Below are 17904 nucleotides of genomic sequence, written 5' to 3'. Positions count from 1 at the left end.
TGCAGAAATGAACAAAACATCATTATAATTTCTTTTATTAAAATGTAGAGCCTCCAACCCTAACACTAGTCCTCTTCCTCTGATAAACACTTCATATATCAGCCCCCATTTCACACATCCTCTTCAAGATTAAATCATGTGTGCAACCCCTCACCAAACACTAAATTACTGTCAACATTTAAGGAATGTCTTTATTATCAGGCTGCCAGTGGTTGTCGTAAAAAAGACAACGTGTTTTGCAGTCATCAAAGAAAATCCTTCTCGTCTCCCATTGCAAAGTGTTTTTTTTAAATCCTACATTTGCATTAAAATAGCAAATGAGAAAAAAAAAACTTTCTTAAGACTCAAGGGAGTTAACAATAAACAATTAAGACCCTTCAGCATAAAAACAAATTAAAAAAATTCCAGTGGAAAGTAATGGGTTTACTTTGGTCTTAGAGCAACACAACTGTGCAAAAAGAGACAACAGAAAAAAAGAAAAGACAAAAAAAAAGATTTAAAGAGATTCAACACCTGGAATGCAGTCACCCACCTGGATTGAAATCTGAACCATGACGACCCGTCCCAGAGCAGACAGGGAGTGGCTTGGCAGGTGGGACTGTTATTCTACACAGAATGAATGCATTTGAAACATATAATTAATGCACTTCCATCTATCATTGTTTTTTTGGATTGTTTTAACTACAATATCTGTATAACTGGAAATAAGAGCTGATCATTTAAAAGCAATGCACAGGTTCAGACAGGACACATTCTGTAGTCTAAGAACACTTTGCTTAATACTAATAATAATGCTTAACAGCACTAAAGAAAATAACTAGTTAAATAATCACAAACCTGGTAGAGAAAAATGACTTGAACTGTTGCGCAATACATGAAATAAGTTGAATGTGGAGCTGTCTTAGGTTGTGGCTACCCCTTACTGGTTCATATAAACCTGAAAATAACTCCACACATTCCTATATAATGTTTACTTTGATAAAAACCAATCAGTATATTATATATTTGGACAATCATTTGTTTGGAATCAGTATTAGGTATTTAACAGACTGGTTTAATTTGGACCAATCTACAGAATACTGTACATGTTCCCCGGTATGCATATCATTTGTTCTCTCTGATACACACACACAGGTCCACCAGTTAAAGAACTGTGCAAACTAAAGAACAGGATATTCAGGGCTCCATCTCTCTTCAAAAAAGAAGAATCAGATGAAGTCTTGAACACACACACACTAACATGCCTTGGTTTCATAAGGCACTTCTTAAACTAAAACCACACAAAGAACATTATATTGTAATTATTATGGCTGTCAAAGGTAACCAAACCACTACACACCTTTAAATGTTTTTACCGACACCAAAACTGACATGCTTGTCTCAAATGTATTCCTTGTACGAGCCCATTATTAAAGTTTTCACTTGGTAGCTTCAGGTTGAAGAACACGCAGCTAGACTGTAGTATCATTTTGAGAAGGTAGGGGGAGTTTCAGGGTGGCCTGCTGCTAAGCCCGTGTTATAAAGCAACATTCAGGTCCAACAGCAACACACAGGTGGGCCTGCAAGCTCTTGATCCGCAGTCAAATGCTTCACCTTGCCTTCAAATTGAAGTAGTTGACAGCCCTACTAATTAACCTGAAGCTCCTAAATTGCTTGGAACCCACTAACCTTCAACAGGCATAATTCTGGCTTGTCTAGGATTTGAACTTGAGGACAAAGACAGTAAGGTTACATCATCCAATTAGCTGAGCCCTTAGTTGTTCTCTTCAAGCATCATGTTTGTATTTCAACTGGTCCTTGCCAAGAGACACCATGTTTCCACATATTGCTCGATCATCACACTGCATGGGGCTAACATACCAGATCCTCTTTTTGAACACAGCTCGTGTTGTGGCTTTTAGGTGTTTCATGTATTACTATAGCAGAACACATTATAAAGCCTTACACCAAGCAACTATATTGTAAAACCTGTGGTAATAAGTTATATAGAACTGCTATGAAATTACAAAGTACAGCATGATATAACTAAGTTATTACACGAGTGGATTATGGGCATTGTGTTTTGTAGGTTAAAGTGGATGTGGAATATGAGAAATGTAGTTGAAATGTTAGTAAATCACAACTCACATTTACATCCACTTGTCCCTGAAAAGCCCACTTCACCCATATCTTGAGATTCAAGTGTTCATAGTGTGACCAAGCACTTGATTTAAATCAAACTGCAGGTTATTCAATGCACATAGTCACGTACTTCCTGATGTGACAGAATTAAACATCACAAGTAAATAATTTACTCCATCTATTTGTTACGTTTGGCCAGTGCTTTTGTATAAGAAAATGTGACCCAAGGCCTGAAAGACAGTCATAATGTGGGTTTTGTGAAGATGTTGCTGGTTTAAATAACTGGTTCAAAGTTTGGAGGGCTAATGCTAACTGGAGCCTATAAAGATTCTTCTAAATGCCTTAAACAGAACATTTGCATAACATGATGACACTCCCTGGAAATGTATGCAAAAACAAGCTACATGTTCTATGTCTGGGAGGCATTATCCATCTGGGATACCAAATCTCTCACATCTGGCATGAAACTCACACTTTGCCTCTAACAAGTAAAATAGGGTTAGGGTAAGAATTTATAGTTATTAGCTGTAAACCTCTTCAAAAATGATACCATTGTGTTGTAATTGCATTGTTCAACCTTTTCCAAAACCCAATTCCCAGGTTTCCAAGGCTGGTTAGAAAAGCATGAATGCTATTTGGACAGGGCTGTCACTGTTAACCAGACGGACAGAGACACGACCTTCAGCTCTACAGGGTGTCCTACATGTTGCTCTACAGGGTGTCGTACATGTGCAGGGTGCGTTCCAGCTGCTGGCCCACACGCTGATAGAAGGCAATCTGCTCTTTGAGGTAGGCCTGCATCATTTCCTTGAAGTCCACTTCCCGGCGCCGATGGAAGTGGTTCATCTCAGCTTGCAGAGCAAACCCCACTGTTCGGCAGCGCTTGCGAACACCATCCGCCTCATCCTGCTCCATCTTCCCTTCATCACTCATCCTTTGGCTCTCCTTCACCTTGGCAAACGCACCTGCAGGACAGGAGCACGTCAGTAATGATGAGTGTCTAGCTAGGGAAGTTACACTGGAGGTCTCCTCCCATGCAAGTGCAGTGCACTAAGAACTTCCAAGCTTAGTAAACAAGTGACCTCTATCACATAGCAGTAGAGGGAAAGCACATTATCTACGTAATGTGATGTGTGATTGAACATCAAATTGAGGTTGGCACATAGAGATCGTCACTTTGACAACAGAAGGTATGTTCTTTAGGTTCCAGCAAACCCCAAATGAAGCAGGGCTCAGAGATGGCCTCATCCACCACGAGCCAAACAATCCGTCTGTATTAGTCCAGTGTAAAGGTGCTCTTCAACAGAGTCAGATGGCTGAGCGGTTAGGGAATCGGACTAGTAATCAGAAGGTCGCTGGTTTGATTCCCGGCCATGCCAAATGACATTGTGTCCTTGGGCAAGGCCCTTCACCCTACTTGCTTCGGGGGGAATGTCCCTGTACTTACTGTAAGTCACTCTGGATAAATGCGTCTGCTAAATGTAAATGTACATTTTTAATCCTAATTGGAATCATGGAATCTGCTTGTGAATCTTATACTGGAACTAGACATGTATGGGTTTATGGAGACCTGGAAAACTTTAACAAACGTTTTGTAAGGCACCTTAATTGCAACATAGTCATTCATCAAGGATCACTAGACAACAGAACCTGAGCAGCAAGCAAATGCACAGGAGGAAAAAGAAAACAAGAAATGATGTGATCTTAGCAAAGCTATGGAGGCACACTAAAGTCCTCACTACTGCTGAGATCAAGCTGTTGCCACATTCAGCCCTCCCTGTGATGACATCACTCAGTAAGCATGGAACACAGCAGCAACAGGGTGGCAAGTGGCCAGACTGCATTTCATGAGATTGTGCCTCAACTTGAATCTAGATACTGGTTTCTGTCCGAAAAGCCACATTAAGATTCGCTCATTTGAATGTTAAACAGGCATCTAGGGCACTTCCCTGTTGTGACAGTGGAAGCCATGTTAAACAGTCTGTAGTGTTTAGTTGACCTACATTGATGTATTGTTTTCCACATGAGGGGAGAATGTGCATTACCAGAAAGGAGAGAAGCGGACAAAGGGGCTGCCTTAAGGGGACGGGAGATGAGATGGGTAGGAGAGCTGAATCACCATTTCCAGATTTCTTCATGCCATGAAGAGGTCTGTCCTTAAACCATTGATCAGTTAGCAACAATTAAAGATAGTGATTACTTCTATTATTCTATTATATTCTATTATTTCTATACGGTCTGAAAGGTTCTGAATATAATAAACAACGTTTGATCTATACCTTGCAATATTAAGTTCATAAGCAGATAACCCTTGGTTATGTCCAGGAGAGAAATCTATTAATTATGTTTCTTGTATCATGGATAAACTGTTATTATTCTGTTTTATTATGCCTGCATAGCCATAAGTTGGGTCTTTGTCCTTCTATTTTCCTCTCACAGAGGAAAATAGAAGGAGCGACAAGGCCATTTCTGGGAGCCTTGTCTAAAGACCCAAACAAAAGCTATTTAGCATGCTGTGTCCTTTATCAGTGCCTGCAAAAGGCTATACTATTCCTTTCATTGACTTTGCACTTTCAGAGCAATTAGGTAATATCAAATACGTCTTCAGCCATAACAAACAAAAGATACTTGAACATGAATAAGGTGTAGATCTTCACAAGCTTTTTGGGATGAAAAATGTGTTATCTGATATTCTGTAAGAACTAGATGTATTTGACACAAAGTAAAGTACAGTATCTGGACAGTGACCCACTTTTTCCTTTGGCTCTGTGCTCCACTACTTTGGGCTTGGTATTGATACACTGGGAGGTTGACGGGCAGACAGTCAGCTTCAATTTGATAGTATTTAAGGTCTTCATGAATGCCAAACCAAAGCAATACTATGGTTACCCACAATCTACTGCACTCTAAGGAATTTGCTGTCATGACAACACATAGGTGGATGATCCTTCCTAGAACTAATCTTTTCTTCCTTTGTCCTGCTGTCTGTAAGTTGTGCAGCTCAATGCTAGGTTTATGTGCACCAACCAGCAACATAGCAATCCCCACTAAACACATGTTCATACCAAATGATTAATGCAGCTTCTCCTCCGATGCATGCTAAAACACAAACATGTCAGCAAACCATCAACACTGTTCCGTATGACTTTTTGTATGTCATTAGTAGCATATTCAGGCTTGATGAAAGCAATGTCACAGAGGGCTTCATATGTGCCCATAGAAGTACACCTACACCCACCTAAATGAATGCATCCACTGGCTGCAAAGGACCACAAAGCTTTAATTTGGGCGCAAGGCTGTTTCTGCTAGAAGCACATTTCTCTGGACAGCCAACCTCATAATCAATGGTTTAAAATCCATTTAAAAAGGCACATATGCTGGGAGAGACCAAGTGAGAAGAGATCCTGAGTGTCGTCCAGTTGGCTTGAATGCTGTGGCAATAGAAATCTGAGTGAAATGTGCTAAGGTTTGGTTGAGATAGATTATAAGAAAGAAAAAACACCATAACCTAGAGTTTAAAGTTGGGAGTTGAATAAATAAAGGAAGAGAGCAGAAAAGGCAGAAAGAGCACAGTAAAGTCTCAGTGACCCTCGATCTGGCTGTGAACATAATAGGCCAACTAGATGTGCTCAAACAGAATGTGCGGGCGATTCAGTTTTGCTATCTCCAGTCGTGTTTCTCTGTTTGGACTTCAGAGAGGGTAGTTTCCCTCACTGAAGGAAACGAGTGAAGAGGAACAAAGTACAGCTATTTGCAACCACATGATAGTTTTAATTAGTAAACAGATTCACAAATGTTTGGGACTTAATTTAAGTGTTAATGCAATTAGGCCTACATGTTAACTCACTGCATTAGTCATACCAAGGAAAGCGACGGGCAATTCAGGATCTGTTAAAAGTGTTTTGTCGGAAATGGCTTATTTTGGCAGTTGTTATTAGAATTAAAACGCAGCGTTGAAGAACATAGACAAAATACAAGACATGATGAAACTGTTTCAGTAACACCAATCAGAGTCAGTATTACTCTAATGTCAGACTCAGTCCTCATGGTCACATCTGTCTGTTTTCATGCTTTGATCAAGGTCCAACTAAAGGATCAGATCTGTTTTCATGCTTTGATCAAGGTCCAACTAAAGGATCAGATCTGGCCCAGCTCAAAATGCTCAAGTCATTGTATGGACCAGACTTGATCTATTCCTTTAGAATTGAAACCATACAGACAGCCTGCCCTGACAGACCAACCAGTGGGATAGTGAAAGAAAACTAGACCTAAAAGGTAAATCCCTAAAAGGTACATCCCTAAAAGGTAAATCCCTAAAAGGTACATCCCTAAAAGGTAAAGCAACAACTCCGGGTTAGGGGACATGAGAAAGAAACAGAAAAGGGAGTTGACAAAAGAATGACAGTGAGAAGGTGGTTAGGTACGAGAAAACTGTTGTAGAAAAATAGTCTCTCTGGAGCCTGTCCTACCCAGCCCTGCTTTATAAGTGCCGTACTGAGCTCACCCCACCACACCCAGATGTTCCACAAGTTCACACATACAACAATATCAGAGTTCAGACGGTGGTGGTAGTCAGTACACAGTGAGAGGAGTCAGACGAGAGATAAAATGTGTAGCCTACATGCGTGCTGAATCTCAAGTCTGTGTGTCTGGTATGTTGTCACAGCTGGATTTCATTCTGAGGAACATGTATCACATCAAGTGAAGCTCTCCGTCGTAGCTTATAAACCTCAGCTGCAGCAATAAGCAAACAGCCTTTTAGTCTTATCATCAACTGGTGTTATTGCCATCGTTGACGCAGTGGGTACATTTCAGCACAGTCAAGATAAAATGTCTACAACATGAGGTCAGTCTAGGTTAGCTTTACCGCCATTTCAAAATGAACAAACCACTTATTTAAGACTGACAAGCTTTTGTTCAGTTACATGTAGGCTAAAGAGGTAGAGTATCAATGATCAGTATTAGAGCACCAATCAACATGAAGGCAGTGTTTGACGACAACAATTGACATGCCTTCTGTCTGGTAGCAGCCTAACAGCTTGCACTGATTCCAGCTCCAAGGCTGATGGTAATGCCATCATGATGCCCATGGGTGAACTGAAGCAGGAGTGCAATGCATGTGCACATGTCAGCAGTGGTGTTACGGGGGGCCGGAGAGATGCAGGAAGGAGGCAGCTGAGCCGAACTTTAGTATCTGATGTCAATGGTACTACAGTCACAGATGTCATGACGTCGCTAGTCAGTATCACTTCCTCCTTCAACCACCCACCCCCAGGGATCAAACTGGGGTTTCGACTCACTCACACACAACCATCTCTTATTATCACCACTTTAGTCAGCTACACCATTGAAAAGCTTGCAATTTGGCACAACTGGATACACAGGATAGTCACAGAAGTGGGGAGGGGGAAAGAAAAGGACTGACAGACTGAAAGTATAGTCCTTAGTAAGTGAGCAGTGACTGAGAAATGGAGAGGGGGTCACGGTTTTGTTCATGGATTAAAAACTAACAAAGAAAGCGTAATGACCCATCAAATTCTCATCTCAAACTGCAGTAGAGAACCAGTGTTCTCTGTTTTTTGCAGTTGGGTGTGGCCTGCAAATGTGAACCTACTACGCAAACAACTAATGCAAAAGAAATGTGAACAATCTTGATTGAGTTAGCCCCTCCTTTCCCTCCGGGACACACAGCACCTGACAGCAGTTTGATCTGAGATCAAGCATGCAGCTTTGATATGGAGTTGTGGACTACCGCTAAACACTTTTAGCATTTCAACAATAGAAAAATCAGACCGTTCAATACTGTACAGTGCCACAACTCAGAAGAGCTTTCATTTAGGCATACAACCTATGTAAGAGACATGCATTAAGCATACATTTGGTATTTCACATAGAGCCTGCTACATTTCTCAATTTATATGCAGAACTTGCAAACACATTAATACATGTGTCTAATGCCTTTTGCACTTTGTGGACATATTTTTGATATTTATACATTTTTCATATTTTAGTTTTCACTGGTTTGGTGGCCCACTTGCATTACCCTGGCGGACCGGTTGGGAATTACTGAAGTTTTCAAGTTACTTCACATTATGCAGGTGCCTGCTTGCATGCTAGAAGATTCCTGACTAAGCAGATATAGCAGCATTGCATGTGCCAGACCAGTACATTCCTGTGCCTTGACTTCAGAGTACTTGAAACTTCCATAAAAACATATTGCAGGATAGTCCTACCAGATGCTGGGAACAGGTATAGGCTTTTATATAAGTTCGTAGCACTAGAAAATGTGATACACTTTTCTGAGTGAAGTCTAATGCAGTATAGGACAACAAGTTCAGGTATCCTGTAAAATCAGATGTTATTGTGAAAATCAGCTTTGTGTAAAGCAGAAGTTTCCATCAGACTTCAATCCCATTCAGACCAGCACATTTAAGCACTTAATTGTATTTACCAGGTATAGGCCTAATGAAACCAATAGAGATAAGTTGCAACTGAAATTAAACTAACAAATGAATCTAAATACAGTCATGCAGTGGAAAATACTGTGTCATTATATGACTATTTAGACTTGTTTGATGGTTTAATTTCAGTTGCAACTTATGGGGCCCTATTGGTATTTAACCACAGTTTGATATTTGTGAGTTAATTTCAACTTTGGGCATAGGCTACCCTGTTTGTAAGTTTCATATTTCTTTGCTTTTTATCTTGGACCAGGCTAATTGAGGAGATGGAAATTCTCCCTCACAGTGTGGACAAGAGGAAGCAGTGGTGTGGACTTTTTCATTTCATCCAAGATCCAAGTATCACCATGCACACAAGACCAAACTACTGAAGTGATGGAAGCTGTCTGCTTTGAGTTCAATTAAATTTACAATCCTCCATGATAACAATGAAGGTGGAGGATGTTTTTTTTAAGAGTAACTACAGCCTAAACTAAAAAGGACTAGCAATTTGACTAGGGCACATTACCTTTTTGCAGATGAATTATGTCTGGGAAATTTGCAAGCAGGCCTTGGTAGAGTGACAGTCTGTCCAGCATGAGGAACAGGTCATACTTGGGTTGCTCTGCAAACATCTCCCCAATGTTCTCATAAGTGCGGCCTGTGTGTGAAATGGCATTGTTGAGGGCCTCCGAGCTGTGTGGAGGGTCAAGCATGAACGCCTGGCTGATGGACTGGAACGCACTTCCCAGGCGCTGAAACTCTTTCCTGAAGCCACCAAGATGTTTTCGAACCAGTTCTGAGGCGACGTGGGTCAGCTGCATGACGCTTTCATCCATCTTCCTAGCAAAGGACTTGAAGGTATCCACTCGCTCCTCCACGTCCTGTAGATCCTGGTGCTCGTTAGGAATCTGAAAGGTCAGCATGAAGTGGGCACCCACCATCTCATCTTTCTCCGCCCGCCGCTTGCCCAGCTTCCACTGCTTGTCATCAGCACACATGAGGAAGTGTTCCAAGCCCTCGTACTGTGAAAGGACAGGATGACTGGTCATGTGGTCCATCCAGATGACCAACCGTCTTTTGCGCTTCTCGATGAAGTCCTCCTCAAAACGCCCTGTGGCCTGTTTCTCTGGCAAGTGAGGCACAGAGATGACGGTGAACTTATGCAGCAGACGGTTGTATAGCCAATCGAAGTGCTTGTACCGGCGGTAGACGGGTCGCCCTGTATGGCTGGGGGTGACCCGGTAAGATATATAGGTCTTGATGCCTTTGAACTTGGTCTGTTTGGTAGGGTCCTCCACAGAACAGGAGAAAGGCTGAGGGCTCTCTTTCCACTGGGGCCCTTTGGGGCCCATCTCAATGGTGTATGACTCAGCTATCTTGGCCATCATAGGGACATCGCCCAATACAAATGCCTCTACCCCTGAGCGCACAAAGCTTGAGAACCGGTTCAAGTTCCTGCCCACCATGCTGCCCTTCCGCGAGCTGGAAATACTGTCCTGCCTCTCCATGTAAGGTTTAGCACGGTAGTGGACATTGGGGTTGTTGGAGTGCGGGTTCTGATGAGAATGTCCGTTTGCCCCACTTCCCCTCCTGGGGTCGTCGTCTTCCACCACGGTGGAGCTGTCGTCCCAGTCGTCCCAGTCATCGTCCTCGTCATCATAGTACCTCTGTTCCATGTGAAATGGGGTGTTTGGGGCAGAGGTGAAGTAGGAGGAGTCATTACCTAGAGAACCAGCTGGGCTTATGGAGCAGTCGGTCAGGTTTGAGTTGGAGCGAGGACGGACGATCTCCACGTACGAGGCAGGAAAGAGACCTTTCTCCCCTCGACTGTTCTCCCCTTGTAGCCAACCATCCACAGAGTGCTCGTTAAATATAACAAGCTGTTCGTTCTCCTGGATGCTGATCTCTTCTTTGTTTTCGCTTTGGAAAGTGTAAAGGGCTTTGGCTTTCACTGACATTTTGACTCAAAACCTGTGAAAAAGCATCTGCACATAAATTGCACCCTGACTCAGATCATCATGATGCTGCTACTGCTCATGTAATGGCAGCATGCTCTCATAACACTTTTCTGAAGTGTGACATACGTTTTTGTCAAATTAATGATTTAAAGCTCAAATGACACCACCACAAGGGTCAGATTACAACAAAACTGAAAGAGTAGGCTACAGTACTCTTCAAATATTCGTACTGACCTTTTATAAAACAGAATGTAGCATTTCGTAAACCATTATGTCCTTAAACACACGCTTTTCATATTTTGCGATAGATTTGTAGGTTTTAGCTAAAATGTCTTCTTCCAGCTGCTATAAAATAACTTCATATAGCCTACTGCGGTTACCGAGCTCAACAATGGTCGTATCAGTTTCAGAATCCTACTGATAACGTTCAATAATTTCATAAAGCATCACTTCTTTTGTTCCAGTTATTTAGGATAGATTGATGACAAAGCTTGGATTTTTGAAAACATAATTGATCTTCTTATGCTGTGTGGAAACTTTTTCGTCCAAGGAATAGCCTACAAACATCGGTTTTCATCGACAAGCAATTCAGATTGTACGGTCGTTGTAATCCACGGGATTCGAGCTACCATTGCGTAATCTAATATTCCCAAACAGATTTGCCGTACATCCTACAGACATGATCTTGAGATCTCAAAATATAATATTCCATAACAAGGTGCTTCAAATGCAAACGCTGAGAGGGAGGAGTAGTTAGGCTATCCTTGTGCTAGTTCAGTTATGCTCCACATTCCTTTGGAAACTTGCTCCATTTTCCGTGTTAAACAGGTTCTCGCACATCTTCATCTTGATACCTTAGAAAAAAAGAAGGGAGTAGCCAACAACAAAAAAACTGACTGACAACGAAGCACATCGCAGGCAAGTCCTAGCCACTCTCTTCCGTTCTGCAAGGAATAAGACTAAGCATTTCCATGACGTTAAACATGGACAATCGAGGAAAGTTATTTTTCCGTGAGGTCCTTTATCCATTCTTTGCATTTCAAGAAATATGCTCTACAGCGCCCCCAACACGTGAAACAATAAAAATGTGTGAAGGCAGTGACGATGGTGTCTTTTTTATTAATTAAAATAATTTAAAGATGCTGCTGATAAAAAAAGAATAGTATGGCAGAATTATTTATATTATTTTAATATACCTGAAACTGATAAGAACAAGGTATTATTGTAATAACCTCTACACAGCATTCTATTTGATTAAGTCATTAGCCGATGACGCCATCTGGAGCATATTTACCCAAAAGGTTAATCAAAACGTTAACATTAATAGGCTATATTTTGTTTCTCATGTAGGTTACAAGGAGTAAAGATGAGAAGAATATCTCAAGAGTCAACATTATTTGGGGATATTTTGCAGTTTTGAATGTTCAGGAACTCCGGGAAACATCTAGCTTGGCCAACAAAAATATTTTTCTCAAGGAGGGGGGGGAATTGGGTTTGTTTGCAAGAATCAACTGTGCATCCACAATCTGCGCTCATTACGAGCGCCACTGTAAATATTTGTAAGGTGCTTCAACCTTTTTACATCCCAAAGCGCATACTTTTACTTTAGTTATTATTATTCTGCACCCCACCTGCCGTGACAATACTAATGCATGTAGTATGCATGCAATTAGGACATACTAACTAGTCACGTCATCGAACTGATGAGTACAGTATTGCGCCTCTTTGTCCACAAAGAGTTGTGGGTCAGAATATCCAGAAACGCAAGCTGGCTCGCACACTGCAAAATGCAACCAAATTTTAAACTTTCAGGTATTTTTGCCATACTGTATTGGTCTTCAGCTACAATTATTTTCTGTAAAAGCTAATATTTTGATATTTTTGAGCCAGGTTAAGGAGCATAAAAATATTGGGGTAGTTTTGACAGGGGCAAACGAAATCACCAAGATCCATCGGGGCCTTAGACCTGCACACGAGATGTTATACAGTTAGTCAGTTTGCAGCTGAATGCATCTCTTGTTTGTGTACTAAGTTTCAGCCAACATTTGATTGTTTAAATACTGACAGGTCCGTATCATGTAACAGCGTCATCTGCTGGTATGTTCTAGCCTAGCGGTTTTAGTAAAAAAATAAAATAGAAAGTAGGCTAATGCAAACTGAATGTTATTTTAAAAAAAAATCATAAAACCATCATCCAAATATATTGGAATTGAGGAATGAGATGGATGTAAATTATCACGTTATATCCCTTTTGGCTAATCGGGTCCAATAAGTAGACGGGAGAAGAAGACGTAAAGGAAGGGATGAAAGTTTTCAAACGAGATCAGTGACTGGGGTTCTGGGCGTCGCCCTCGTTGTACAGGGACCAATGAGAATTCTGGCACAGACTTGTAAACAAGTTCTACACGTTGCGAGATGTATTATTTTAGCACCCTTACTACGAAATGCGTTATCTGTTCGTGGACCGCACGGATTAAAGACGGCAATACAGTAAGAGATACATAATGTTATCAATCTGTTATTTTTGTGCCACTGTTTTGTGTGAATTCTTCTATAACGTACTACAGTTGCGTAGTAAACGCGTTTCAAACGCGTTACAAGGTCGAGCAAAAAATGTGTGTGACATCCGGTAAAAGATAACAGCCGTCATCCCCCTTTAATTGTAAAGGATTTCAAACTGTGTCAAATAGTTGACAAATCGGAACATATCTAATTGATCAAAAGGTATGATGTTGAATACAATAGTTAATGAATAAGCAAACCCATAGAATTGTTTGTCTATCCTGCTCGTACGTTAATATTTCATAAAAGTTATACTTTGGCTTTGGTGACAAAGATTCTCAAGTAGTTTACCGTATAAATATGTGGTCTGTTGCTTGAAAACTACAAGTGTGTTGCGGTAGAAAGATTCATGGTCAAGTTAAAAAACAAAGTGACTGATGGCATTACAGATGTGGACAGATGTGCTACTGAGTTGCAAGTGCGCAACAGAATGAGGGCGCGCATACCTAGAGTGCTCAATTTAGAGGATTAAGCCATTTTTGCAATATCTCGACGTTAAAACCTCAGATTTGGTGGTAAACTATTAAATAGTGAAATACACACTCCTAAGTTAACACGGGGTCACTAATAAATATACACTATCACATTGTACTATCACAAAAATCAGTTCATCAACGAAAAACATTATACAAATGCAGCTCAATTAAATCTTTTGTATATGGTGATGATGATGACCAGAATCAATTACACACCATGTCAGCCTCAGCAGTGTGGAATCCTTGTTTCAGACTGGTGAGAAATCAGTTGGCCTGCCTGTCCTCACATGAAACCAGGATAAGACTTGACTAGGGAGCAGCGGATGTGGGCACAGCCCTCAACGTACAGCCAGTGTCACACAGCTGCAGCAGAACCCTCCGCTCCTTGGGACACTCTGGCTGGGGGTGTGTGGGGGGGGGGGGTTAGCTTCCTGTCAGAACAGGTCAGGAACACTTTGTATCCTGGCAGAGAGTTTTTTTGGGGGGGGGCGTGTGTGGTGGGGGTCAAAATGCTAAAGAGGTCTTCACTTACAGAGTGGAATCCAAATAGCTGGGTTTCTAAGGAGAGCCACTTGTCTTGCAAGGGCCTATGTTTCTTTGATTCTAATAAATTAGCGACTCGAGTTAGTGCATTTTTGTGTTTTGGTTAACAAAGAAATAAATCAAAATCATCAGAAATAATCAAATCTTTGCACACCATGAGCAGTAGATTGTAGATTTCTGGCATACTGTAGTGAAGTGGGCTGGAAGTGTGTATGGTGTGGCAGTGCCAAACGTGTTGTGGTTGAATGTGTTATAGTCCAGTGTGTGAAGGCATGTTGTTTAATCTGTCGTGGTCCATGTGTAAAGGTGTTTTGGGTTTGGGTAAATCTGGTGTAGTGCAGTAAAGTGTATTCCTGTTTTCAGCATTATCTTGAGCATACATTCACATACATACTAGGGCCAAGTGTCCTCCCACCACATACATAGCTTTAGTGCCATTCTATCTGACGCATAAAGTCTCTCTTTTAGTAAAAAAAAAAAAAAAGTATTCTTATAGATTATTTATGGATTCATGATTAAATGTTTATCTTAATGACTACAATGCCAGCTCAAAGGCTAATCACTCCTTCATATTCACATGAATACTGAATATTTCCAATGTGTGGTATCTTTTCAAACAGGAAATTATAGCTTTTCTCACTTTCAAAAGACATTTTTTTCTCCTCCAATATTAAACCAGTTGAGCGGAAGAAACAAAACTGACGTCACAACTTCCTGTCTCATCTTTTTACACGCAAACAGTCTGCTGTCTTTGATCCGAAACAAACAAGCTCTTCGTCCTTGTTACAGTTGTTACAGTTGGCATACTACCTGATTAACACATGATTAACATGCAACAATTACAGTAAATACAGGACTGTATTTGGTTTCTAAATGTAGAGGGAAGAGTGCAACTTTGTCCAGGGATGACATTTGAAGGTGTGGATCTGCCTGAGTACTGTCATTATCACAGCTGGTTCAAGGTGTGGATCCGGCTGGGTAACTGTCATTATCACAGCTGGTTCAAAGTGTGGATCTGCCTGAGTACTGTCATTATCACAGATGGTTCAAAGTGTGGATCCGCCTGAGTCACTGTCATTATCACAGCTAGTTCAAGGTGTGGATCCGGCTGGGTAACTGTCATTATCAGAGCTGGTTCAAGGTGTGGTGCTGTGTTTTATTTTTGTCACCTCTCAAGGGTGCTGAGTAGGCAGAGTAACATGATGTTCTGAGGGTTTGAGAATTCCCCCAGTGGTTTCAACTTTGTCAGTTCCTCCAAACACCTTACTGTAACTGCTACCCTGTTCTGCAGTTTATTGTGGTTGAGTGAGTGTCTGGTTTCTCTTGAACAGTGTCACTGTGACATGGCAATGCTTCTTAGTCCCTTACTGAGATTTTTCCATTAAAATTTGACTAATACCAAAGTATCTTTATTTTACAAAAGAGAATCATGAACAGTTGTTTAATTGGTAACAGCCATCAAAACTAAATACAACATGATGACAACATAATAAAAGCACATCTAATTTGGTTAAGCGATTACTGGGCGTGAACAATATATGTGTCGTCATCATCGTCATCCATCTTTTGCCTAGCGATGCCAGAGAGGAGGTAATGGTAGATTTCCTACAGTGTTAGATGCTAATTGCAATTTTGATAAAGACCAGTTTCTTAACACTTGTTGTCAATTTTGTCAACTAAAAGTCTAAACTTTTTAGTTGCGAAGCATTTGTTTGTTTGCCTGGCTCTGCCCTCCTATGTACTTTCGCTCAATTTTCATTTTGCTTCTGAACTGCGTCTGGGCTTTAGATATATTGGTCAGATGTCTCCGGTAAACTTTTTACCGGTCCAATCAGTGAACAGAAGGAGTGGCTGAGAATGATGATGTTGATGTTGTGTGCTAGTTTGAGTTGTAGTTCCGTAATGGCGGCGGAGAAAGATCCAAGTGAAGCCATTCGGTCTGTTGTGGCAACGCTGCCAAATATTCAGACGTTAAAGCCGGAACAAGAACAAACTTTGATCCCCACGGGGTTCGTTTGATTTTCCAGCTAGCTCCGTTAGTAATGAAGGAGTTGGCTAAGGCGAACGCTAGCGTTGGGTTATGCCAGATCCAGAGTGGCTCTGGCAGATCCAATAGTTTTAAACTTCAACAGAGTACCTGCCTTTAAGGAAGTTAACGCTTGTCAATGGATTGTGCCCTGACTCTCTGTACAAATGAAATGTACGAGAGTCTGGTTAGGACCAGGCTATTTGTTTGTAGGAGTGACCCGAGTTTTTCAGGACAACATTACAAGATCAGGCTTCTGTGTTCGTGTCAGGCAGCTACTACTGATCGTAGTAGTACTGTATAGCCTTGTTTTTTGCAGATTTCTGTGAAACTTGCTAAATAAATATTAGCTAGCCACACTTTGCAAAAAATATACGTTTTCCTCTATCTTATAGCGAAAGAGTGGTTGAAAATGAATTTGAACAGGTGGAGAAGATTATTGTAAAAATTGCTGTGTGAAATCTTCTTGATAAAGGATGATTTGTCTTAACCTTTAGAGGAGTGAGTTCTAAATATTACAGACGCTGCCAGCAGAGTGAGTTATTTTTTCAAAACGAAAGCTAGCTAGCTTTAGTTAGCTTCCATTACCTAGCAACCTAGCATAATACTCGTAGCAATGCTACTACCTGCTAGTGTTACTTGTTAGCCATACTATAGCGTTTGTCATATAGTTTTTGTCTATCGGAAAATAGTCGGTTGGAATGTTCAGAATCACATATGTGTGACGGTACTCTGTGGGGCCCGCTTTCGAACGATCACATATACGTGACGCTACTTTACGGGTTAAATAATCATACATGCATGTATATGATTTGAAAGCCCTAGATCTTCTCAATATGGTATAAACAGTTCAGGTGTATGATTTAATATGAAAATGTGATGGAAAAATGAATATGCATGCATACCTCGTTACACAACGGACGTGGGACAACCGCCAGAAAATGGCGGCCAAACAAAACAATGTTGCAATTTACCCAGAATTCAACACGGCGTGACGCTTTTTCCGCTTTTTGTTAGCTAGCTTGTTAGCTTCCTGGAGGTACTGACAGTGTTGCAAAACGAGGCCACAGGCACAGGCCACGGTGGATATAGCTTTGTTATTCTGGTTTGCAATCCCCCACACATTAGTTAGCCTACTGTTGTAGTTAGCTCTACTTACCCTGCATGATGGAGTGGTGGACTACGATGACAGCGTCTCGTAAAGGTGAGCATAAATAATGGTACATTATGCGTGCTAGCATTTAGGCTACTGTAGCTGCTATCCTGGTACTAACAGTGCCAGCTAGTTGTCCAAAGCACAGGGTTTTGGACGTTGGACGTTTGATGTTAGTTTAAACAATAGGTTTGGAGGTGGTTATATTAGTCATCTTTACGGAAATGGACATGGAGGATGAAAATCCTCATTTTCTAGCCAATGGACAAGTTTAACAAAGTGCTGTTTAAATATGGAGCTGAATGTTTTGGGAATGCCTAGTAGTATTAACCTTACATCTGTTTAATACTGTGTATGTTGTATGTACTCACAGCCAGTAGGTGGCAGGAAAGGCCTTCCAATGAATTGTTCGTTGCACACCCAAGTCAGTAATAGGTCCACCTCTCTCCTACCCTTTCAGTGTGCTGCAACCATGTGCATGTGCAAGGCCTGTGTCTGTATGAGCTAGCCTTGTGTGTAGTGGTGTGTGCGTGTGTTGCTGAATCTGGAGGGAGAGCAAGACAGGGTCTGTAGGTGTGCATGTCAGGGGATGGAGGCATGAAAGAGTGACACATGGTGAGCC

General features: G+C 41.2%; 2 protein-coding genes across 4 annotated transcripts in view; one reads left to right on the top strand and one right to left on the bottom strand.

The window, feature by feature from the left end:
• Window positions 1-11551, bottom strand: snx33 (sorting nexin 33). Its single transcript, XM_084672655.1, has 2 exons — window positions 9091-11551; window positions 1-3086 (listed from the first exon to the last, which is right to left on the bottom strand). The coding sequence occupies exons 1-2, from the start codon at window positions 10520-10522 to the stop codon at window positions 2833-2835; spliced, it is 1686 nt and encodes a 561-aa protein (XP_084528781.1). The 5' UTR covers window positions 10523-11551; the 3' UTR covers window positions 1-2832.
• A 1331-nt stretch (window positions 11552-12882) lies between these two features.
• The window catches only part of ccnd2a (cyclin D2, a), a 122077-nt gene continuing 117055 nt past the window's right edge, over window positions 12883-17904 (top strand). For 2 of the 3 annotated variants that reach the window (XM_084671384.1, XM_084671382.1), the window contains exon 1: window positions 12923-13012. The gene's annotated coding sequence lies outside the window, so the exon portion shown is untranslated. Of the gene's footprint in view, window positions 13013-17904 lie in introns of all 3 variants that reach the window. The other variant, XM_084671380.1, reaches the window with a different exon arrangement.

The sequence above is a fragment of the Hypomesus nipponensis genome, chromosome 14, assembly GCF_054491055.1.
Source record: "Hypomesus nipponensis isolate SF chromosome 14, ASM5449105v1, whole genome shotgun sequence".
In the NCBI taxonomy this organism is placed as follows: Eukaryota; Metazoa; Chordata; class Actinopteri; order Osmeriformes; family Osmeridae; genus Hypomesus; species Hypomesus nipponensis.
This window is presented reverse-complemented; position numbering and strand designations above follow the sequence as displayed.